A 23768-nucleotide genomic window follows, 5' to 3' on the forward strand; every position below is an offset into this window, starting at 1 on the left:
CTCTCTCTCTCTCTCTCTCTCTCTCTCTCTCTCTCTCTCTTCCTCTCCTGCAGCCACGGCTCGATTGGTGAGAGCTGGCTTGGGCACTGAGGATGGCTCCTTGGCCTCCCCCTTACAAGAGCTTACAAGAACTTACAAGCACTTACAAGAGCTGGGTTGCCGAGCAATGGAGCAACGCCCCAGATGGGCAGAGCATTGCCCCCTAGTGGGCTTGCTGGGTGGATCTCCATCTGGGCACATGTGGGAGTCTGTCTCTCTGCCTCCCCTCCTCTTACTAAAAATTAAAAAAAATTTAAATTAAAAAAAAAGAATTGTAATTAAATGTAAAATTTTAAGTCTTAAGTACTACAAAAGGGAAATGCCTCGGTCTCTGAGTGTGAATAATTGTAGGGGTGGGGCAATCTAATCTCAAGGATTGGTAGCCTGGAGGAGCCTTAGAAGAGAAAGGGAGAGGTGCAGTTCAGGCTGAGAGACAGCATGTGCACAAGTCCTGGGGTGGAGGGAAGACACTGAGATGACAAGGAGGGGAGGGAGGAGAGCGCCAAGCCACTGAGGGCTTTGTAGGCCAAGGAAGGGAATTTGTCTTTGTTCTAAGGGCAGCAGAAAGAGTGTTTAGGTGCTGGTCAAGTCAGCCCAGCGCTGAGACTAGCATGTGGGCTGGTGGATCTGAGTGAGGCAAGAGCAGAGAACTGTGTGCCTCGGTCACCAGATTGAGGCTGGTGGCCTGTGGCGCAGCTAGGTGGGTGGGCCTGGGGAAAGTGGATGGGCTGAGAGGAGTCTGGAAGGTCAGAAAGACAGGATATGGAGGCTGGTTTCACTGTGGATGAGGGTGCTGTCTAGGCTGACCCTCTGTTTCTGACGCCCACCCCCAGGTAGACGGGGCGGACTTGCCGATGGTGAAGCTTTGCAGGAGAAGCGTGTTTTGGGAGGAAGATGCCCTGTTTGGGACATAATGAGCTTATGGTTCTTTTGAGTTATCCGAGGGGAGGAGTCAAACAGGAGGCCTGTGGATGTGTGGGACTAACGTTCAAAGCAGAGGCGAGACTTTGAACTTGACTCCCTTTCCGTATCTCTGCCTTTAATGGTGGCCATCCCCTAAGAGATGAAGTCAGGGGCCAGGGTAGAAGGAAGCCTTACTTTTCCCTCGTGCCCTTTTGTGTTCTTTGAATTGTGAAACTCTATGCATGTATTATCTGCATAAAAAATCAATAATATACCAGAAGAAAACAAAACACAGCAAATAACTTAACATTTGAAAAAAACATACTGCATGATGCAAGCTTGACCAGGGAGGACGGGGTCTGGTGTTTGGGCTGGAAAGAAGGAATCCCTGGGCTATGTAACCTTTAAAACCTCTTCTAGCACTTTCCCTTATCGTCTCTTGTTGGTCTAGCACAGTGGTCCCCAACCCCCAGGCCGCGGACCAGTCCCGGTCCATGGGCCATTTGGTACCAGTCCGCAGAGAAAGAATAAATAACTTACATTATTTTTGTTTTATTTATATTTAAGTCTGAACAATGTTTTATTTTTAAAAAATGACCAGATTCCCTCTGTTACATCCATCTAAGACTCACTCTTGACGCTTGTCCAGGTCACATGATACATTTATCCGTCCCACCCTAAAGGCCGGTTCGTGAAAATATTTTCTGACATTAAACGGGTCCGTGGCCCAAAAAAGGTTGGAGACCACTGGTCTAGCAGACTCAAGCAATGCTACATAGCATCATATTCCATTGACCTTGAAAGCCTTCAACGTGAATGTGTATGGGGCTGGGATCCAGACTGAGCTCAGTAGGGCAGCAGCCTACCCACTGGGCATCCGTCTGGAGAAGGGGAAGGTGTGGACCTCTCCTCGCTTCCTCCTTGCTCGTCATCATTACCAAGAAAGGTATTTCGAGGACATAGGAAAATATTTATGACTCATAATATTGCCAGAAAAGAACTGGAAACACTTTTTCAAAAATTCTGCTCTCACTTCTCCCTCTCTCAGGCTAAGAAAAAGATCTGCCAGGATTGTTTGTTTTAAAACTCTGATGCTGGTCTTATTTCTCTGATGCTGGTCCTTGTAAAATCCACACAAAGTTCCAGACAGTAGAAAAAGTAGCTTCCGTCTTCATTACCCCATTACCTTGACACTTAACGCCTCTAAAAATTCATTTCCTAGCCTGGGAGGGTTAGTCAAAATTATCTTATTGGAGGCTCCTACTTTAGAATCCATGAGAATTGTGATCATTAGCATCTGTATACCACCTAGTTTACATAGCACTTGACATCGCTTGTGCTGGCGGGTGTCCCTGCACGTCTCAGCAACCCCTGGGGAGGGCTTGTTTTCTGAGCCTCACTTCGGGTCAGGCACACTGAAGACGTTGTTAATTCAGTGTTTGTTGCCCAAGGAAGGCAGACAGACTACGGAAACAGACTAAGGCCTTGTGGCTAGGAAGGGCAGAAAAGTGTACTTAATCCTAAAATGGGGTTCAGGGTTTCTTCTGTTTCCTCAGGTCTTCACCGGTAAGAATGCTTTGACCATCACTCACGGGGCCAAGCTCCTCTGGTGGGTCCCGGAGCGTGCCAGGGAGAGGGTGTGTGGCCACTTCTCATTTCTCCTCTTTTACTACGGTTGAAACACTCACTCCTGCAGACTTCCCAGGTCTGATTCATCATTACCAGATGTTTTGTTACTCAGATCCTAACCAGCACTTCCTAGGCAGAACTGAGCACCAAATTCATCTTTTAATGATGTCTGTAAGGGGAATGGGAAAGATAAAAATCAGATATAAAAATCAGAAAGCAGCGAAGGCTAACTGGGTTGTGCAGTATGACCAGGGTCTTGGAATTTGTTTGGTGAGATTTCGATGAAGACCATAGGCAGGGTGGACAGAGCAACTCCAGGGCTCATCAGGGGCCTCTGAGTTAGGCTCAACACTTACTTCTTTGCTGTCTTTCAAATCATTTTTTTAGTGCTAGGGGAATCCTCCCAACTGGTAGTCTGTCCTGCAATGGTGAATAATACTTTCTGTTGTCGGCGTCTGGGAGCATTATCTATGTGCCCCCATCTCTGGGCCTTCACGGGCCAGTTGCACTGCTGAAGGCCCACCCCACTTGTGTTAAAATCGGCACTGCTTCCCCACAGGGGTCTGTTTGACACAAATGAGGCTTCACTGCTGATGTGAGGAGTGGAGGTCATGCAGATGCTCCCAGTCATTCGAAGAGAAGCTTCTCAGTAACTGTAAATGAGCTAATGTTGTTGCTGCCACTTCTTTCTACAAAGAAAACTTCCTTCTGAGGCAGAAGATCTATCTCCTTCACGCACTATAGGGGCCTCGCCTCCATTGCTGACTTCCCTGACGTCCGGAGGCTTAGGAGCGTTTGTAGATAAAGTTATATATTCAAGTGATAAGTGTGGCTTAAGTTTTCAAGAAAGCGCAAAGTTGACAGAAAACTACATCCCCCCCCCTTTTTTCTTGTTTTCCTTTGGAATGCACCCATTCATACTATGACCGCCTCTGCCTGGTGAGCCAACTCAGCTAATCTAGTCCCAAATATTTCTTCTTTTGGGAAAAATTTTAAGACCCTTCCTGGGCAAAATAAATCCCTTGATTTTCTGTTCTCCCAAGCAAGTGCCTCCATTCTTGCTTGCAGGGTGGTGTTGATGACATCTGTAAGTGTCGGTTGTTTTCCTAGTTCTGGTCCTGTGTGAGGTGATGCCCCTCTTCAGGGGAGAGGCTATTTAGTACACCACCTTTACATCCCCTGGGGGTCTTGTCTGGTGCCTGGTGCCACATCTTGGATCGGTGCTGCCTAAATGGATTGAGAGGCATGTGAACACATTTCTGTTCCCGAAAGCAAAGCTCTCGTTCTCTGAGAGTGGGCAGGGCAGACTCAGGCTCCTCCCTGTGATGCTGTGGTCCCCACATCAGTATTTAGGGAGCTGTCCGTCTACGGTTAGGTCTTGCACCTGACTGATATCTAGAGAGACTTTTGATTAGGATTGGCATGTTTCCTCACTGACTCTTGCCAGGGTCATGACGAGGCAGTCACCACCCTTGCTGTCTGGGATGACACACGGGCCTCTGTTGTCATCAGCCTGCCCCACAGAGAGAAGCTGTCTACAGCCTCACTTCCACGGGGGTCCTTGCCAACCATCTTTTTCTACACGAATACCAGAAGAGCAAATCTCAGGAAATGAGAAAAGCAGTCAAGGATTAAAACAACGATCTTTAAATTTGTATATATTTTAAAAATAACACATTCACACGGTGCAAAATCAAAAGGTACAATAAGTCATATACAGTGAAGTTTCCCTGCCAGCTGTTCTTTAGCCAGTCAGGGCCCCTCCAGGAAAGAAACGCCATCACATGTGACTTTATATTTAAATGTTTCTGTTCTCCTTGATCTGTCCTCCCTAAACAACATTCATTTCCTCCGGCCCCTCAGTCAGGCCTCAGTACGTAGTTGAGCGCTCTCTGGACAGCCACCTGGCACATGTTACAGTTCAGCTGACAGCATGTCTGTAATACAAGAATATTGATGAGTCAGGCCGTATAGCATTTCTATTTGATTATGAATTAGATGCATTTTCATTCATTTATGTTCTTGTTCTTCTAAGATAAGCCAAGAAGTGCTGATTGTCATATCGGCCTCACTCACGCCGTCCTCCTTTCATAAACCATTGCTTCCATTTGTATGGCTGCCAGTTCAGGATGGTTTCGGGCTCACTCACACATTTTTCAGGGGATGGTTGTGCAAGAAATGTCAATATTTTCCAATATTTTTTTGGCCTCTGCAATTGTTTTTTTTTTTCTTCTGGCTTCTGCAAGGAGCAATCCTCATCCCTGCCTCATCCTTGCCTCACCCTGCCCTCGACCCCACCAGCACACACCCACGTGCACTCCGGGCCTCTTTCTGCCCTTCTTTTCCAGGAACCACTGGAAACAAGAAAAACACTGAGCAGAGGAAGCCTGTCTTCCTTGGACAGGAATATTTTTTTTGCTTTTGTAAAGGGTTGCTTGTCGGTGTGGAGAGTGCTGTAGATTCTTGTTTTCGCCTTCCTCTTTCTCTTTCAAGTCGATCTCCCCCTGGCCATTGTGAAGGGTTCACCTGCCTTCTCCTCCACTTCCTGTACACTCTGGGGCCCTGATTGCTGAGGACCGAGGACCGGGGGCCTTGGAGAAATTTCCCTCCAGCTTCCTCTCTTCTAGATGCTTAGCCAGCGGTCAGTCAAGTGGCAGCCCCCCCCGCCCCCAGTCATCCGGGTGCCAGGGGCCAGTGATTAAGTAGCCAGGTCTTGAGCTGACTCCATCCTGGTTGGTCATAACTCTGCAGCAAGTTATTTTGGTCTCCGTGACTTGTGGCTGCACCATGATTACAGTTTGATATCTATCACCAAAGTGACTAAAAGATGAAAATAGAAGCCACAACAGGAAATAAACAACTGCAAATGAGATATTTTATTCCATATTCCCTGCCAGCAAATGATTAGAATCAAACTCATTCACAATAGTTCGGTGAACTTCTAAACTTTTTTTTTTTTTTTTAAACTTTTAAAGGCTCAGAATAGTTTGAAACAGGGTGCTTGCTGGTCTCATTTAGGCCGGTGGAAAGGAAAGGAACTCCCTTTCTAGGCACCCCAGCCAGCCAGGAGTTCCTCTGCCGCCCAGCCCAGCTTCTTTCTTGGAAAGGAGAGGAATAAGAATGTGATGGGGTGGGTGGGGCTGGCTCTCAGGAAGGCTTAGGATGTTAACCGATTCAGGGAATGCCAAGGAGCTAATAAAGCAGCAACAACCATTGTAGCTACTTGCCCAGCATCCCACCCATCGTCTACTTAGGGCAGTAAAATGGAGGAGGAAAGCTGTGTAGAGAGGGCAAGATAGGGGTGACGCCTGAATTAAAACACCCACAATTACACTATATGGGAACATATCTCTGCAAGTATATGCATGTTCTACCCAGACAAGCTGTGACGTCAGATTCAATTCCTGAAACACCCACTAAAGCTACCTGCCCTGTGTGTGCTTGGCCTCTCATCACAGATTGTTAGCACCGTTGGCCAGATTTCCAAAAGTCTTCAGATTCTCTATAATGCAAAGCTTAATCTGAGTTATGATATTTGCTTTATGTTTAAGTCCTTCAGGTCACTTTGAGAGCCTTGACTTGCCTCTCTTGAAAAGCAAAGGTCTTCTAGTGAGGCCCAGAGCAGAGAGAGAGGGAAGGGGACCCTGAGAGAGAACAGGAAACTTGCCCAGAAAGCTTTTAAAACCTTGCCAAGTGCTCTCTTAATATGAAGATCACCACTAGTGCAAGTTATTTAACCAGTGAGCGGCAGAACCCTAGCCAGGTATTCTTTCTAAGCTTTTCCAAGGTTATACATTTCCCAGACATTTCTGCCTGTCTTTTCCTGCCTATGCTGATGGGATAACCTGCATCCAGACTTCCCCCCTCATTCATCTTCTCTTGGGCTTCTTTTGCACTGCTTGGCATCCCCAAGGCTTCAGAACTCCCCTTGCCTAGAGATGATCATATAACCAATATTTCTGATGTTCTTTCATATTTATATCTCCAAAGTGCTTTAGGTGGGTTTGGGGGTAAGGTACAAGTGCCCCTTCAAGTCCTATCCACTCTGTTGATTCCTAACTATTGATTGATCATCTAGTGCATGTCAGATACCTTTAAACTGCTGGAATGGAGGAGGCTAAGCTATAAAGCTAACATTCATTTGTGCCTTTTCTTTTTACCAAGGTATAATTCAGCTAGGAAAATAAAAATGGTAAATTTCACCTTTTCTAAAGATCCATTAAACTCCGTAATGAGTTTCATTGTCTTTCTTCTTTTTTTTTTTTTTTTTTTGGTATTTTTCTGAAGCTGGAAACGGGGAGGCAGTCAGACAGACTCCCGCATGCGCCCGACCAGGATCCACCCGGCATGCCCACCAGGGGGCGATGCTCTGCCCATCCGGGGTGTTACTCTGTCTCGACCAGAGCCACTCTAGCACCTGGGGCAGAGGCCAAGGAGCCATCCCCAGAGCCCGGCCCATCTTTTGCTCCAATGGAGCCTTGGCTTCGGGAGGGGAAGAGAGAGACAGAGAGGAAGGAGAGAGGGAGGGGTGGAGAAGCAGATGGGCGCCTCTCCTGTGTGCCCTGGCTGGGAATCGAACCTGGGACTTCCGCACGCCAGGCCGACGCTCTACCACTGAGCCAGCCAGCCAGCCAGGGCCCTTCATTGTCTTTCTGATCTTACAATTCTAAATGACATAAAAAAAAAACAACCCTCTTGCCTAATAACCAGGCAGTGGCGCAGTGTATAGAGCATTAGACTGGGATGTGGAGGACTCAGGTTCAAGACCCCAAGGTCACCAGCTTAAGCACATACTCATCTGGTTTGAGCAAAGCTCACCAGCTTGGACCCAAGGTCGCTGGCTCAAGCAAGGGGTTACTCGGTCTGCTCTAGCCCCCAGGGTCAAGGCACACATGAGAAAGCAATCAATGAACAACTAAGGAACCTCAACGAAAAACTTATAATTGATGCTTCTCATCTCTCTCCATTTGTCTGTCGCTATCTAGCCCTCTCTCGGACTCTGTCTTTGTAAAAAAAATCAAAACAAACACCACTCTTATTTTACTAAATAAGATGTGAGGTTAGATCACTATGCCAACTAGTGGCCTCGTTAATACTGATGCCTACATATTTAAATCAGTACGTTTCTCAGTACTATCTGCTTTCACGAAGTAAACGCTTCTGGTCTTTGCCTAACTAATGTTTTACCCATTTCCATGCAGTAATCTGCCAGTGCGTTTATGCTTCTTCCAAACCTGGGGCCAAGGGATAAACTCTCTGACCCCTGGTACCTTGAAAGCTCTGGGGCCCATGAGGATGCAGAAGCAGGCCCTACATGAATATGCATATCCTAGGCAGGTCTGCTCCAAAGGTAACCTTCCAGCGCTGGGAGGAGGGGTGGCCGAGGTCTTCCGGGTTCCAGAGGAAACCTGCCCCCGGCGGGCGGGCGAACCCCCCCACCCCCGCCACTCCCCCTTCTCCCGCCTGGATGCTGCCCCTCGCAGCTCGTCAACCGGCCAAATGCATTCCAGAGCTGTGCACAAGACACACTTCTCCAAGCAGTCCTAGAAACCCGAGCCCGGAGCGGGAGAGGGCGGGAGGGAGCGCGCGGCCGCCGCTGAGGTCACATTCGCGTCGCCTCCCCGCCCTCAGCGGCCCGGCTGTTCCCTCCAGCCCACACCTCCCAGGGCTTCGGTCCAGTCCAGTGTAAATGTCTTTTAAACGGAGACAGGGCTCTCCTCCCCTTTCCTCCCGCGCGGCCAAGGGATCTGCCGCCAGGGCCTTTAAAACAAAACGAATGAATGAAGCGCTAGGGCGAACGCGCGGGACAGCCACTGCGGAGCTCCACCGGCTGGGACTAAATCGGGACACCGACCGGCTCGTTCCGCTCCAAAACTCCCCAGCGAAGCCCGCTGGGTGCTCTCGGGGCTTCCCATTTCTCCTCTGATCTGACCTGGTTTCAGTCGATTTGGGGAGCTTCTTTACTCCCCACCTTTATTCGCTCCCCCTTCCATGGTTCCCCCCACCCCTGCAAACCCGGGACGGGTGGCGGTGGCCGGGGGTGGGGGGAGAAATAGCTTTTAGAAACCCGATCTGTTGTTTGCGAAACACAATCGCTTTTTTTTTTAAAGCGACAGGGTGTCTAGACGGCCACGTGACAAGGCCGGAGCCGGGCGCGCCACTGCGCAGTGGAACCAGCAGAGCAGAGGGCCCGCGGCGGGGGGGGGGAGGGGGGGAAGTAGGGGGGGCGGAGGCGGCAGCGGCGGCCGCTGGGGGCGGGGGAGGGAGGGAAGGGGGCGGGGGCGGGAGGCCTTGCGGGAGGCAACGAGCCCAGGGCACACTCGCTCGCTAGCTCGGCACACAGAGGATCCTATCCCCGAGCCGCGCCAGCCGAGCCAACCGGGCGCCGTGCTCGGTACGCCTGCCGCGCCGGAGAGAGCTGCCCCAGACAGAGCCAGCCCGCCGGCGCCGAGCTGCCGAGAGCCCGGCCCCGGAGCCTCTGAGTGCGGCGCGCCGAGCCCCCGGCGGCGGCAGAAGGACCAGAGCGCCAGGAGAGGGCGGACGGGGGACAAGGAGGCTCCCGGGCGCGACGGGGAGAGTCTCGGAGGAGGAGGCGGCGTGAGGACACCGGAGCCTCCTGCTGGCGCAGCCGGGTCGAGGCGAGCAGCCCTTACGGAGAGCCTGGCTGCCAGCTGCGGTCTGGGGAGGGGGCGCCGGTGGCCCCTGCAATAGCCAGGACCTTGCGCCCGGGAGGACGAGAGCGCCCGACCCGCCAGGGGCCCGCCGCCGTCGCTGCCGCCGCGCCGCCCTCCCCCGCGCTGTCAGCCCCGCCGGGCGCAGTCGCTGCCGCAGCATCTCTGCCCCTGCGCCCCCGCCAGCCCCAAGGAAGTCTCGGCAGAAGACCGGAGACCCTGGGAGCTAAAGAAGAAAGATCAGAGACTTCTCTGAAACACCCAGATGCAGAGGATTGAAGCAGCCTAGCCAAAGCTCTCTGTGGATTAAAAAAAAAAATTATATATATATATATACATGTATATATATATACACGATTTTTTCTCTTGGCAGAAGAAAAGGAGAGGAAGACCAGCGGGGATCTGCAAGGGAAAAAGGGGGCTGTAACTCGTGGATACGTTTTTTCCACCCCTTAAACGTCTTGTTCTACTTTGTAAACATTTTCTTTTTTTTTTTAAACCCCAGTTCCGGGCTTTGCATATTTGGTTCTTAGATTTTGAGAGAGCCTTCTTATTTCACCAGACATCTCATGCGGGGCGAAGTCCACTCGGCCCCCCTCCCCCGAGTCTTCGTGTGCACGGAATTTGAGGAGATCCGGTTACTAAGGATATAGAGGAAAAAAATAAATCGCGTGCCTGCTTTTTTTTTTTTAATTGCCTGCTTCTCCCCACCCCCAAATTAAGTTGCTTAGCAAGGGGGAAAGAGGCTTTTTCCTCCCTCCAGCAGCTCAGCCGAACGCCTTTCGTTTTTTGCCCCCGCGAATCTTCCATGTAGGAAGCCGAGGCTGGCGAGCCCGACACTCGGGAGCCGCTGCGGGGGGGCCTCTTTTTGGGGAGGCGCCGACCGGGGCAGGCTTCGCCGACCCCAGAGAAGCGGCAGCCGCGTTCCTCCGGGGTGCGCCGGGGCCCGAGAGACGCGCACGGCGCGGGCCGCGCGGGGTGGGGCAGCCGGAGCGCAGGCCCCCGAGCCCCGGCGGGCGCCTCCGGGCCCCCGCGCGCGCTCCGGCCTCCGGGAGACTGGCGCATGCCACGGAGCGCCCCTCGGGCCGCCGCCGCTCTTGCCCGGGCCCCTGCTGCTGCTGTTGTCGCTTGCGCCTGTTGCCACAACTCGGCGCCCGACTTCTTCATGGTGTGCGGAGGTCATGTTCGCTCCTTAGCCGGCAAACGACTTTTCTCCTCGCCTCCTCGCCCCGCATGTTCAGGACCAAACGATCTGCGCTTGTCCGGCGTCTTTGGAGGAGCCGTGCGCCCGGCGGCGAGGACGAGGAGGAGGGCGCGGGGGGAGGCGGAGGAGGAGGCGAGCTGCGGGGAGAAGGGACGACGGACGGCCGGGCACATGGGGCTGGTGGTGGCGGCGGCGCAGGCAGGGCTGGCTGCTGCCTGGGCAAGGCGGTCCGAGGTGCCAAAGGTCACCATCCCCACCCCCCAGCCGCGGGCACCGGTGCGGCCGGGGGCGCCGAGGCGGATCTGAAGGCGCTCACACACTCGGTGCTCAAGAAACTGAAGGAACGGCAGCTGGAGCTGCTGCTCCAGGCCGTGGAGTCCCGCGGCGGTACGCGCACCGCGTGCCTCTTGCTGCCCGGCCGCCTGGACTGCAGGCTGGGCCTGGGGGCTCCCGCCGGCTCGCAGCCCGCCCAACAACCCTCGTCCTACTCGCTCCCCCTCCTGCTGTGCAAAGTGTTCAGGTGGCCGGATCTCAGGCATTCCTCGGAAGTCAAGAGGCTGTGTTGCTGTGAATCTTACGGGAAGATCAACCCCGAGCTGGTGTGCTGCAACCCCCATCACCTTAGCCGACTCTGCGAACTAGGTAAGAAATTGTGCTGCGCCCACCCTCCCTTCTCCTCCTCTCTTCTCACCCTCTGACACTCACGAAAAACCCCTCGTGGGCTGCGTCTGTGCAGTCACCTCTCTGGAGAGGAGTGTACAACCCTTCCTGGGAGGAGACTTGGGGACAAAAGTAAAGAAGGGACAAGGAAAAGCTAGAAGGGCATTCCCTGGGGGTTCCCTTCCAATTTTTTCTCCTCTGTTGCCCTAGTGAGGGCTATGGACCCTGTTTATGCACAGTCTGCAGAAATGCCGTTAAAAATTAGAGGTTCTCATTTCCGGATCAACCAGGGGGTGCAGAGAGAAGTAGGGGTCACGCCTCCCCCGCACCCGGAAAGGCGTTGAGGTGTGTGGCCGAGTTGGATATGGTCCAAGCCCGCCAAGGAAGGCTGGGAGAAGCGAGTTTGCAAAGGCTGGGAAGTGTTTGCTCCTTTAATAAATGAGTCGAGTTGTGGCCCGGCACAAACTTTGGGGATTTGGGGGCAAAGAGGTTTAAGATGGAAAGCCGAACTGGGTATTTACTCTCAACTCTGCCAACCTGGAGTTATAAAGAACAAGGAGTCAGGAGAAGTTGAGTGTCCCCTACTTTCTTCCTGTACAAGGAAGCACAGAATTAACCATAGGGGTGGTGGTCTGCCCTCGGGTCCTCCCCTTACTGCCCTGGGGCCTGAGCTGAGACCCCAGCCTCCTTTTTATCCGATCCTCCTCCATTGCTTCCAGATTCTCTGCGTCTATAAGTAAGGCGGGGGAAGGGTGCACCCGGGGCGCCAACATATCCTCCTAGGATCACCAGTGCACTTGGGGCGCGAATTTCGGGTGGGCTGGGAAAAGGGAGCCGGGTGTTCACCTTCACTGCACGGGTGCCCACCAGAGCGACTTGGGGGGGAGAAGATGAATTGCGCTGGGGGGGGGGAGTGGGGTCTGATGTCCGGGAGGGGTGTCTTTGTCGCCCCCCGCCCCCGCCCTGGGAACTGTTAAGTGCGTGGCCCAGCAGAACCACGCCGAGCGGGTGGTTTCCAGCCCGGCCAGCCGAGCGCCGCGGTGGCGTCCGCAGACGTGGAGGAGCGGAGCGCCGCGGCTGGCGCCAGGCGGCCTCTTTTGTTTATCTGACAGCTAAATATCAAGGCAATCACCGCCTCGCGGCCCTGCCTCCAACCCCCACAGCTAAGACAAACAGTTGGGCTAAAAGAATGCCTCTGTTATCATAAGTTTCTATCTCGCTTTCTCATGGCTCGGCCTTTATTTTCTCTTACTTTTTAAATTCCAGAGTCTCCCCCTCCTCCTTACTCCAGATACCCGATGGATTTTCTCAAACCAACTGGTGAGTAGATGATTTTAAAAATATCTTTCGTCTCTTAAGTTAGAAACAGCCTCTAGAATGCAGATTTTTCTGTCCAGGCACCGGCTTGGGGAGGCGCTGGGGTTTGCCTGGAGGTTCTTCTGTTGAAGTTTGGATTTTTCCGTTTTTGCTGTGGCTGGATATTATATATGTGTGTGTGTGCATGTGATTTTTTAAAAAATGTTTCCTAGATATGCTTTAAAATTTGTTCCTTTTTTCATGTATTCATACACTGTAACCGAAGTTGGCTCAGCTTTAATACGTGGAATTTAATCCACAGAGAAGTGTCTTGGAAGCCAAATAGGACAGGTTGATGGGAAAATTCAGAGACTTCGTGAGTGCAGGGAGTTAGTGGGAAGAATGGATAATTCGATGGGAAGAGTTAAAAAAGGTGCACAGAAGACTTTTGTTTGGGCTAAAAGGTTAGAAAATTTAAGAAGTAAAGGCAAAACCACCCTTATAGGTTTCCTCTGTTCCCTCTCCTGCAAGTCAGTACTCCTCCTGGATTTTCTCAGAATTCTAGGTTGGGGCAATAAAAGTTTTAGCATAGCTCTGCCTGCCTGTTGCTTTGCCACCGGATGGCATGGAGCCAGGGCAAAAGCACATTGGAGACTGGCACCAGCCCTGTTGAGATGGTCTGCATTCAGCTTTTGGCTGGCAGTGCAGGGGCTAACCCTACGGACACTGTGTGGGGGGTAAAGGGTCAGCAAACTGAGACTAGGTGACAAACCGGATGGCCTCTGTATCCAGGAACCCCTTCTAACAGTGGGAGCTTCGTTAGCTGAAAAAAGTAGGGGTTGTAGTTTTGCAACTGAGCTGTATACTTGATGCCTGAAAAATACAATGTTATTATTATTATTTTTTTTGCCAAGATTCTGGGACAAGTGAAGGGTTGGGCTTCATTTTGCTCTTGGAATTCTACAAGTCCTTCACCTCATGAATTTTGCCCCCCCCCCCCCGCTAATTAAAAGTTTTGCCGGGCGTTGTCATAAATTAAATACTTTAATGAACGGTGTAACCGAAGCCCACAGCCCTCCCGGGACTCACCCGCTCCCTCAAGTCGGGAAGGCGTTGCTGCTTGCCTGGTGCCTGTCTAATAAGTGGCCTGCAAAGCATGTGATATTTTGCTTTCGATTTACAAAACACCAGCTAAATGGTCATTAATGAGGAGATAATCAGCTCTCTGTATTTATAACAAATGTTAACTGAAATTACCAAGCTCTGTTTTCTCAAAGAATAACTTGATTGGGTTTTTTACTTCAAGGCTCAAGAATTCTTTTCTGAGGTTAGTTTTCCACAGGGCCACTTCTGTCCTGTTTTTTTTCTTTCATAGTCTTCAAATTGGGAGGTTTCCCTTAAAAAAGAGACCAGTCACCTTGACTCGAGGGATAAAGACAACTAGGGATAAATGTTCCCAGAATCTTCCTAAAACCATAGAAGAAAATGGTTACATTCCCTTGGGTTTCCTGCAAAGATACCAGAATAAATCTGTTCACTGGATTTAAGCAGTCATTCTGCCAGGCCAGGACCTCATTTTCAGTGAGTGGAGTGATATATTTATTCATTAGCAAGTGTTGACATTAGGTAGCAAAATGTGTGTAAACAGAGAAGCCACAAAGACTGGAATGTGCCTTTTCCTAGGGGGAGAAAAGTTCTCCAGATCAGCCAATAGGAAGTGATTAACCTGCCAATCGGAAACTCAAACAGCTGGTTACTCACCCAAAATGCTTTGTTTAAAATAAAACAAAGGGGGGGAAAAATGAAAAAAGGTGTCAATGGATAAAGACAGGACGGTGGTAACAGTGAAAGCTCCCAAGGAAGGAACTGCCCTGACACACTGAAGGGCGGCCAGGTCTGGGGCTGCCCCCCCCCCCCCCCAAGTCTGGGGCTGGTTTTGCTGGCTGCTATGGCCAGGGGCGATGAGGTCAGATATGCAGATTGGGATGCTGCCTGAGTTTTTCTCCTCACCTTATATGTGGGAAGGGAGAGTATTTGGTTGGGGAATTTAAATCCATCCCTTAATATTCTTAAAAGTTTCTCAGCCCTAGGTGAAATTTTTGGTCTTGGGTTACTAGGTGAGAACTAGTCATAGGTTTTTATAATGGACAGCTGTTAAAATCTTAACCAGTTGCACAACTAAGGGATTCCTTTCTATGAAGTCTCCAGCTTGCGAAGGGGGCTGGTTCCTTTCCTGCAGCCTTTGGAGGAACTCGGGACTGAAAGCCAAGCTCCATCTTGCTGTGATTCAAGTCGTGGCACTGCAGCCCCTGTGAGGGCCTGATCTTGGTAGATCCGGCTGCTGGGTAGTTCCAAGCCAGCAAGATTTTCTGGGAGAGGGAGCATTAGACGTGGCTGACCCTAGGGGCAGGGTGGCTGGACCTTGTTACAGTTAGAAGTCAGGAGGGTCCTCTCTTTGCTCTCATGGCACAAGGGATAAGAGCTAGGTGTTTGAAATTAGGTCTTGCCTGATCAGGTGGTGGCACAGTGGATAGAGCGTTGGACTGGGATGCGGAGAACTCAGGTTCTAGACCTCGAGGTCACCAGCTTGAGCGCAGGCTCATCTGGTTTGAGCAAAGCTCACCAGCTTGGACCCAAGGTTGCTGGCTTGAACCAAGGGGTCACTCTGTCTGCTATAGCCCCCTGGTCCAGGCACATATGAGAAAGCAATCAATGAACAACTAAGGTGCCGCAACAAAGAACTGATACTTCTCATCTCTCTCCCTTCTTGGCTGTCTGTCCCTATCTGTCCTTCTCTCTGTCTCTGTCTAGCTGAGAAGTCTGGGACCTAGCCTGCTTTACTTCCTAACTGAGGCTACTCTGAACTTTTCCAGGTCTCTTTATAACCAGATGATCTAAGAGTTAGGTGATTCATTCATTCACTCAGTTTTTGATTGATTCCTTCATTCCTACATTCATTCTGCAGGCCCGATGATGTGCCTGCCTAAAAAATGTGATGGCTCCAATGCAGTTGATTGTCCCTCTGTGACCAGGGCTATGGATGGGGGCAGAGCTGGGACATTTGGTGTTCAGTGGTGGTGACAGAGGTGGTGACAGGAACGGTGGCTCCTTTGTTTTCTGGATGGTACTTAGGAAGCTCAGAACTAAGTTGACAAGACTGTCCCGGCTCTTCGGGAACCATCCTCTTGGTGAGGGAAGTGGGACCCCAGCTCGTTCCTTGATTGCTCCCCAGGCTTGCACCTTGCTGCTGGGAGAGTGGAATGCGTCTCCTACAGCACCTGGCACTTACCGGGTGCTTGGTAATGTTCAGGCTTCTGAGTGTGTGCTAGCCTGGGCAACACAGGCAGAAGCTGAGACCCTGACGTGAGAGCAATATTTCTGCAGATCTTTTCTGGGGCTGCGCCAAGGAGGTGTGGCTGCTTTGACCTTCCTGTGCAAGCCTGGCAGTCGCTTGAGGCCAGTCTGGATGCTGAAGACGGCTTAGCCCTCAGTCCACAGCCGGACTACCTACGGGGGAGGGAGAGCGGTGGGACTGGCGCTGAACTGAGTATGGCCTAGCTCACCGGGTGGCCCCTTGAGCTGGTTGGTGACACCTCAGTTTACCTGGGTACGGGTAGAACAGGTATACTTTACTACTTCACAGGGTTGGTAGGGAGGCCTAATTAATGTTTGTAAATCCCTTCTGAGATCAAAGGCTCTGCAGAAGGGCAGAGCACCATTTCATAAAAACGCTTGTGGTTGCCAGTGTGGAGCTGGCTTACCTTTGATCTGAGACAGGCCAACACCCTCAATGTGGTCCCAGCTCTGCCCTGAGATGCCAGGCTCTTCCTTTGAAACACACCTTGCCCTGGGAGTCAGCCAGCCAGAGCTGGGTGGGGGGAGTGGCCCTGGACAAGTCATCATGTTTAATACGGGCCTGTCTCCCTTTTAGGGGTAAGTAGCAGCCTATCTGTAGAGCATGGTAAAGGCCATCAAAGTAGTTTAGAAAGTGCAGGTATACACCATTTAACAAGCAACTCCATTTCCTGTCTCCCCTATTGTTTTCCATTTGATTAAGTGTGTCCTGTAAAACTATATTCCTGTTAGGAATTATACTTTACGCTGATAAAATGAGACCATACATACATAGTCTTTTCTCTCTTCCCTGCCTACTGCTACTCCTCTGCTTCCCCGACCCCTGGTTAAGAGAATTCTTGAAAAGTTGGCATTCTAAAGGTTGGAGAAACAGACTGCTGGAGAGAGATTAGAGATAGAGTTGAGGGAGGCCGGCAGCAGAAACCTTGCTTGGGGGCTGCCTGTAGGGTTCCCACCTCCCTTTATCAGGTAATGGAAAACGCCGCTAGGACACTAAAGGGCTTCCCTGGGCTACTGGCCTCTGCACTGCTCCTGTTTGGTTTCCTATTGTCCAAGTGGTTGGGGGGGGGGGACTAGTAATGCACACCCCTGTATGTCCTGTTTGTGGCCTGGGGTGGGGGCTGGAATCTGCCCTGTGCAGCCTGGTGTGTTTGCTGCAGAGCTGGGTAGCATCTCACTGAACCAGCCTCCCTTTCTGGATTTCTGTAGGTTTGGTGTTGGCCAGGTGTGCGACAAGCTTACAGGGTCCTGTGTATTTTTATTTCCTGGGACTAATTAGTTGCAGTTTGTGGACATTATTTTTTGTTTTAATTGCTTGGAGGGAGGTTGTGGAATCTATCTCTCACCTAGATTTGCCATTATCCTCATTAACATTTAGGTCACTATGCCTAGTACTTGAGGGTTAAAAAGACTTGAAGAGAAGCTTATAGTGTAAGTTAGGACACACAGGGTCTGAAGGTAAAGACAGCGGAAGGAAACTCCCAAGTGCTGGGAAGGTGGACTAGGAGATGGGGCAGGGCGCCTTGCAGGTCCGGGCTTTTCTGGGAAGGTTTCCAAAGGTGGGGAGTTTGGACGAGGTCTCGATGCAGGTAGAACAGTTCCCCTCTGGCTGGGAGCCTTGCTGGGAATGTTCTCTGTCTTGATCTGGTTGTGGCTCTGTACAGGTGTATACATGAGTACAGTTTATTAAGTTGTACCTGAGATGTGTATGCTTTCCTGTACTTACTGTACCTCAGTTACAAAGGGGAGGGGGGCACCCCTTTAGCCCAATGCCTATCTTGAGAAAGTCTTAAAGAACTGGGAGTCTGTCTTTAAAAGGATGAGGGTGAGACACTTGTCATGCGAGTGGCAGAGAGGCCATTGGATGCGAGCAAGGAGGCGGGGCCCCGGAACAATGGCAGGAGACAGCCACCAGGGTTGAAAGTCAGGGCCCGGACCTCCTGTGACCTAGGGAACTCCTACCTGGCCTCCTCAGTGGGGAACTTGCAATAAAAGAGGAATTCCAGCTAGTCTGTGATCAAGCCTGACTTGACTAATGATTAACTGGTCTCCCGGAGCCCAGAGGGTGACAAGGTGCTGTGGTCTGTCCTGTGATGAACAGCGAGGCCTGAGCAGCGCATTCATTCATCATCAGCCTCGTGGCTGCGAGGGAGCCATTGGGATGTGTGTGGTTTCTCTTTAATGCTGTTTAGAATGTGCTTAAAAATTAATCTTGGTGTTTTTATTTACTTCTGTGTTTATTTCTGCCTCCTCTTTTCTGACCCGCAGCGGACTGTCCAGATGCTGTGCCTTCCTCCGCCGACACAGGGGGAACGAATTATCTGGCCCCTGCGGGGCTCTCAGGTAAGGCACTTGCTCGGACTTTCCTGGCAGTTCCAGGACCTCCGGAAATGACTGGAGATGGGAAGGATGGGGTGGCTGGCCTTCTGTCACCTCATCTGGCCTGGAAGTTTCACTTTTCTGTGCATTAAACTAGATGCAGTCTTGGTGACCCTGGGGCCCTTCAGCTCATCATTCTGGAGTCCCTGATGCATCAAGACACTGGGCCCGCTCCATAGATGAGGAAGTGGGGTCCACCCTGGGACCGATGTTGTGCTGTTTCACGGTGGTTGTTAAGCAACTCCTGGCTCGAGGGGCTTCTAGTTGGTGGCTTTGGTGTCATTATTAGTTCTTAGGTTTCACTTCTTGTTTTTGCTCTTGCCCTTTGTACATTGAGTGCCTCGGAGGGGATGGATCCAAACTTATTATTATTTTTTTTTAAGATGTTTATTCATTTTAGAGGGGAGAGAGGAAAAAAAAAGAGAAAGAGAGAAGGAGGGGAGCTGCAGGAAGCATCAACTCCCATATGTGCCTTGACCAGGCAAGCCTAGGAGGTTTCAAACCGGTGACCTCAGCGTTCCAGGTCGACACTTTATGCACTGTGCCACTCAGGTTGGGTGGGATGGATCCATCTTTAGGGAACTTGTCAAGACGGATCTCAAGTGCAAAATGGGTGTTCAGGGTAGATGTCCTTGATGTGTCTCCAGATCCTAGTTCTGCAACTTTGTGCAGGATGCTGTAGCAGCAAGGGCTGGGTACTGCAGACAGTAGGCACTAACACTGCTACCCGGGAGGGAAGGTTTTCCTTAGAGCCGGATGGTTATGGCATTGGATAGGGGGGCACTGGGTAGCACCACCATTATTGTCCCTGAGGGGACATGAGAAGAGAGCGATAAACTTGGAGGAACTCATTAGCAATATAACTGAGAGGCATTGCCATTTTATTTCAAAAAGCATTATTTCTACCTGTCTTCCCACCACAGTAAGCCATCTCTGGGTTTTCTAAGAACTAGCTGAAGCAAGTAACCTGGGGGGGGGATTGCAGCGGAGTCTGGGCGTTTGCCGTCTCTTGCCTTTGTTGGGGGCACTGGTGTAGGATCATGGCAGTTCGGATGGAAGCTGTAAGGCTGTCTTGGGGGACTGGTGCACCTTCTTATGTGCAGTGACTAATTGGCCAAGCAGCACTTGGGCTTAGGTCATCCTGGCCAGTCCCCTCCCGGGTTCTTCTCTCCAGGAACTGAGCTTGCAGAGGATGTCTTTAGGGAGACCTTGTTTGTTTTTATTTCTGTGCAGTATATACTCTGAGTGTTATCTGAGACTGAGGGTATTGTTGACTCAAAGCTCCTAATGAGAACTGAGCAGGAAAAAGAGGGGGACCCAGAGAGGGGAGGGGGCTTGGGGAGTGAACCAGTGCGACCTGGAGGGCGGGCCTGCAGCCCCATGGGGACTGCATCTTCTCCGCTTTCTAAGGCTGACAGAGTTCCTGAGAGAAAGAAGGCCGAGGAGAGGAAAGGGTCCGGGCAAAATGACACTTGGGATATTGTTAGATGGCTTTATTTCTGAAGTTCTGAATGTGCAGGGAGGTGCCCAGACCCTCTGAACCACATGAAATAAGCTAGGGAAGTGGCAGCGTTTGAAAAGGGGGCTTTTCAGGAGGTTTGTCTTATTGATAACATCTTGTCTGTCTCCTCTGCTGGAGGAAGTGACGACACCAGCCTGAGCCACCAGACTGCGTGCCTCCCCGTGTGCCCGACAGCTGAGTAGTGTGACCCGTTAAACAGTACACCCCTGCAGCCCCTCCTGACATGGGTGGGCTGTGTGTTCCAAAAGCTTTTACGGTTCTAGAAAGAAACTGGGGGTAAAGCAGTTTTAATCCTTCCCACACACCCCAAAGTAATTGCAACTATTGAGATGAATGAGGAGCCGTTAGGAGGGTGTGCTTGCCTCTGGAGGGATCCCGTGGTTGAACAAAACTGCAAAAAGAGGAAAAAAGGAGGGGCCTCCACATGAAAGAGCATTTGTTTTGAATTTTAGCTCTTGATTTACTAATTCCCAAGGCTTCAAAGTTTGAGCTCTTTCTTCTTTCCGTTCAGAGTTGGAGCAGTTTATTAATAATGTGCCGTGGGGGGAAATTGAAGAAACTGTGTTTTGGGTTGGTGCCAGTGGTTTGGGGGTGTCTGGAGAGGAGGCGACGGGCGTGGAGAAGACCCAGCGAGAATGCCCCCCAAAAGATGATTGTAGTGGCCCAGGTCCAGGGCAGAGGGTTTTATAAATGGAGAACAGCCCAAACCTCCTCTCTAAGAAGTTGATCTTTCCGAAGGAGGGGTGGCCTGGGTGTGTCCGCCTTGCAGAGGATGAGGCCATTGGGGGGCTGCTTTGGTGGCTGAATGGTGCAAGGCCCAGCAGGGGGCCCTGCTGGGTAGGGGGAGGGGTTAGCAGAGTCTGGAGGTGGGAGCCTGCTTTGGGGGGTGGGGGGCAAGTGGGCATCAAGGTGGGAGCAGGGCATGCACCCGCAAGGACTTGCCCCTTCCTGCCCCTCCTCCGCCTTGAAATAACCTCTCTGAGTGTCTCTTTCACAGGCCCTGTGTGCTGTTTTCCTTCCTGTCCTGCCCTGGCTGAGAGCGGCCTTAATGAATGGGGCTCAGTTTAGGGTGGGAGGCAGGTCAGCAGCGGGAGCCAGGGCTTGATTCTCTTGGCACGGGAAGAAGGGAAAGAAAAAACAGCCGAATGTGAAAATGTAGGGCCCTGGCGGTGGGGGCGGGGGTGCTCTCAAAGGCGTGCCCCCTCCTGAAATGCCGGGGTGACTCCAAGGCTGGCCCGTCCCTTTCCTGCGAGGAAGGGGAGAGGAAGGGGAGTGGGCGGCGGGAGCTCTGGGCGCTGGCCCGCTGGCTGCAGGTTGGAATTCCAGACGTGCAGCGCGGGGCTGGCCAGTGACAGGCCGGGCCTTCGGGACTCTGCGGGAACGCACCCCACCCCTGCACGTTCCCCCGGTCTGGGAAAACGGCACATTTTTAGAAGGCTGTGACTCGGTTCCAGGAGATTGTACTTTCATTTCTGACAGCCGGCTCTCCGAGACAGATGGATTGCTCTGTGCATGGTCGTGTGTGTGTGTGTGTGTGTGTGTGTGCGCGCGCGTGTGCGCATGCATGCTGCAGATGACAGATAGATGGTCCCGTGCACAGACGCATGAGCAGACAGATGCCTGCAGGCGGGCTCTGGGGTAGGCCGGGGCCCCTCTCACATGAGTTCGGTGCAGCTTCTCCATCAGGATACACTCTTTGGAATCAGGGGAGTGTGTGTGGATTGGTTTTGAATTGTGACTTGTCAGCCTGAGTATGGTGTCATTTGAAAGGCACAGACTCTGGAACTCCAGCCCTTGCTGCTGGCCTAGGAAGACCCACCTCGGAGAGGACTGACATGGAGGGGCTTTGCCCCCAGAGCTTTCACTCTGTCACTGATAATTAAAAGCATGTGTTAGAAGCTGTCGTCTTTGCAACCTCCATCTGCAGTTTAAGGGGGAGGGGGGCTTTCATCTAGCTTGCCTGCCGTCCTGGCTTGGGCAATTTAAAAGAAAGACTGACTCAGTTGCAAGTTCTAGGTTATTCACCCATCCTCCAGCCCCCTCCTTTATATATTAATGCCTGGAGCTGGCTGACTTCACCCATACAGACCTCCTTGGTTAGGGCAAGGAGTAGAGGCCTGCAACCACTTGTAGTTATTTAAACTTCAAAAGAAGCGCCAAGGTGGATTACAAGGAGGGAGGTGGGAAGCAGTGGAGACATAGTACTTAGGTATCTTGAGGGAACCCCGACTCTAGGCTGTGCAAAGTCGTGCTTATTGGAGAAGCACTGCCCCACCATCCCAAGGGAGGCCAACTCCTTTGCTAGGTCTTAAGATCCTTGTAGAGTTTCCTCTCGGTGATGGAAGCGTCCTTAGCTCAGCAGCCACTCCAGAAAGGTTCTGGCCTGCTCTATGGTCCCTGCTGCCATCTGTGCTGGCCTCAGAGAGGAGTCTTCAGAAAATAACTAGAGAATACGGAAGTTTGGTCCTGGCTCAGGCCACAGTCAGCTTGGGCTTAAATCAAGTAGCTTAGGAAAGATCGCCCCATCCTGTTTTTAAGGAAAGTCATTCGGCTACATGTAAACTATTATTTATTGTCGGCTTGGGATGGTGATGGCAAATGGGGAACCTGGGCCTGGCCGCCTATTGCTGTGTTTAGTGTCCCCTTCTCTTGCCTGGGAACAAAGCTTGTGGTTTCACTGGACACTCTAATGCCATTTGGGGGTGGGGTGGATTGTGCTCATCCGAGTGGCCAAAAACATGGACTGTGAAGGATGAGTCAGGTAGACCAGCACATGTGACCCTTACCTACTCACTCCCCTACTCCCCAGGCCACTGTGAGAAGTGACTGTCTAGATCTCTAGGGACCCAGCCCATATTTCGCTAAATGCCAGCATAATGACTCAGGTCCAAGGCCAGCTCACCTGGTGCACACCTGCTCCCAGTGAAGATCAGTCCTGGACAGCAGCTCAGGCCGCCGGCTGTCTCCTCTGCAGTGCTCACGGTCAGGCACTCTCCTCTGGGGAAGGGCTCATTGATAAAACCCCACTACCTTGGGAAGTATGAGGCAGGCAGGCAGGCAGGGGTTAAATTGAGGCGACAGCATTCACAGTCTGGGGCAGATTTGGGCTGCTCTGCCTGCCAGACTAGATGGGTTGGCTGCTGCCTTATGCTTCCTGTCACTGAGGCAGAACAGGGCGACCAATGAAGGCGGAGGGGGTCAGGTGAGGGCTAGGTCCTGGTGTAGCTTTTGGCTTTAGTCTAGCACACTAACGCCTCCAATGCCCCCCCCCCCCTGCCCCCCACCGGCATCTTGGACCTTTTCTTAGGAGGGCCTGGCTGTAACTGGGTTATGCTTCAAGACCTACGGGACCTCTGTGACAAGCTCCAAGCCAGTGGGCAGTGAAAAGGGAGGAAATGCCAAAGGATTCACGATCAAGTCTGGCTTCCTCTGCATCTTTATTGTTTCTGTGGCAGAATATTGCTCGTGCAGTGTGCTGTGGTTGCCAGGCTACCAACTGTTAAGACACACTCAAGCAGGTGTCTTCACCTGGTGGGAGAAACAAGGCTCAGGGCAATGGTCCCAGGTTTACCTGCATGTGAAAATCCCAGGGATCTTCCGAATCACAGTCAGTAGTTTCTGAAGCTCCCCAGGTGATTGCAGTGTGCAGACAGGTGGGGAACCCTGGGTGAAGGAGTGAAGGGATCTGTGTTCCTGCACCGCGTTTCTTTAGCGGCTTCTCTTGATGGCCTTGCAGGTGTTCTGTGATTCCTATACAGTAGCCTATCCCCTTATCCGCGGTTTCACTCTCCGCAGTTTCGGTTACCCTCAGCCAACCATGGTCTGGGAATATTAAATAGAAAGTATCAGGAATAAACGATTCATAAGTTTTAAATTACGCACCCTTCCTTCTGAGTAGTGTGATGGAATCTGTCACCATCCCACTCCGTCCCACTGGGGACGTGAGTCAGACCTTCATCCAGGGTCTCCATGTTATAGATGCTCCGTAGTAACCCTCTTAGTGTTGTGGTCTCACAGTGCTTATTTCATTCAAGTGACCCTTATTTTACTTCCTAATGCCCCTGAGTGCTGGTGCTTTGGATATGCCAGAGAGACACTAAGCGATTCCTTT

The 23768-nt window shown here is 51.6% G+C and overlaps 1 protein-coding gene across 1 annotated transcript in view; it reads left to right on the forward strand.

The window, feature by feature from the left end:
• Positions 1-8862: 8862 nt before the first annotated feature.
• Positions 8863-23768, forward strand: part of SMAD7 (SMAD family member 7) — a 30829-nt gene continuing 15923 nt past the window's right edge. Inside the window, exons 1-3 of the mRNA XM_066246715.1 lie at positions 8863-11088; positions 12373-12426; positions 18025-18099. Of these exons, the coding sequence (XP_066102812.1) occupies positions 10476-11088; positions 12373-12426; positions 18025-18099 (742 nt within the window). The 5' untranslated portion in view covers positions 8863-10475. The remainder of the gene's footprint in view (positions 11089-12372; positions 12427-18024; positions 18100-23768) is intronic.

Source organism: Saccopteryx bilineata, chromosome 11 (assembly GCF_036850765.1).
Source record: "Saccopteryx bilineata isolate mSacBil1 chromosome 11, mSacBil1_pri_phased_curated, whole genome shotgun sequence".
NCBI lineage: Eukaryota > Metazoa > Chordata > Mammalia > Chiroptera > Emballonuridae > Saccopteryx > Saccopteryx bilineata.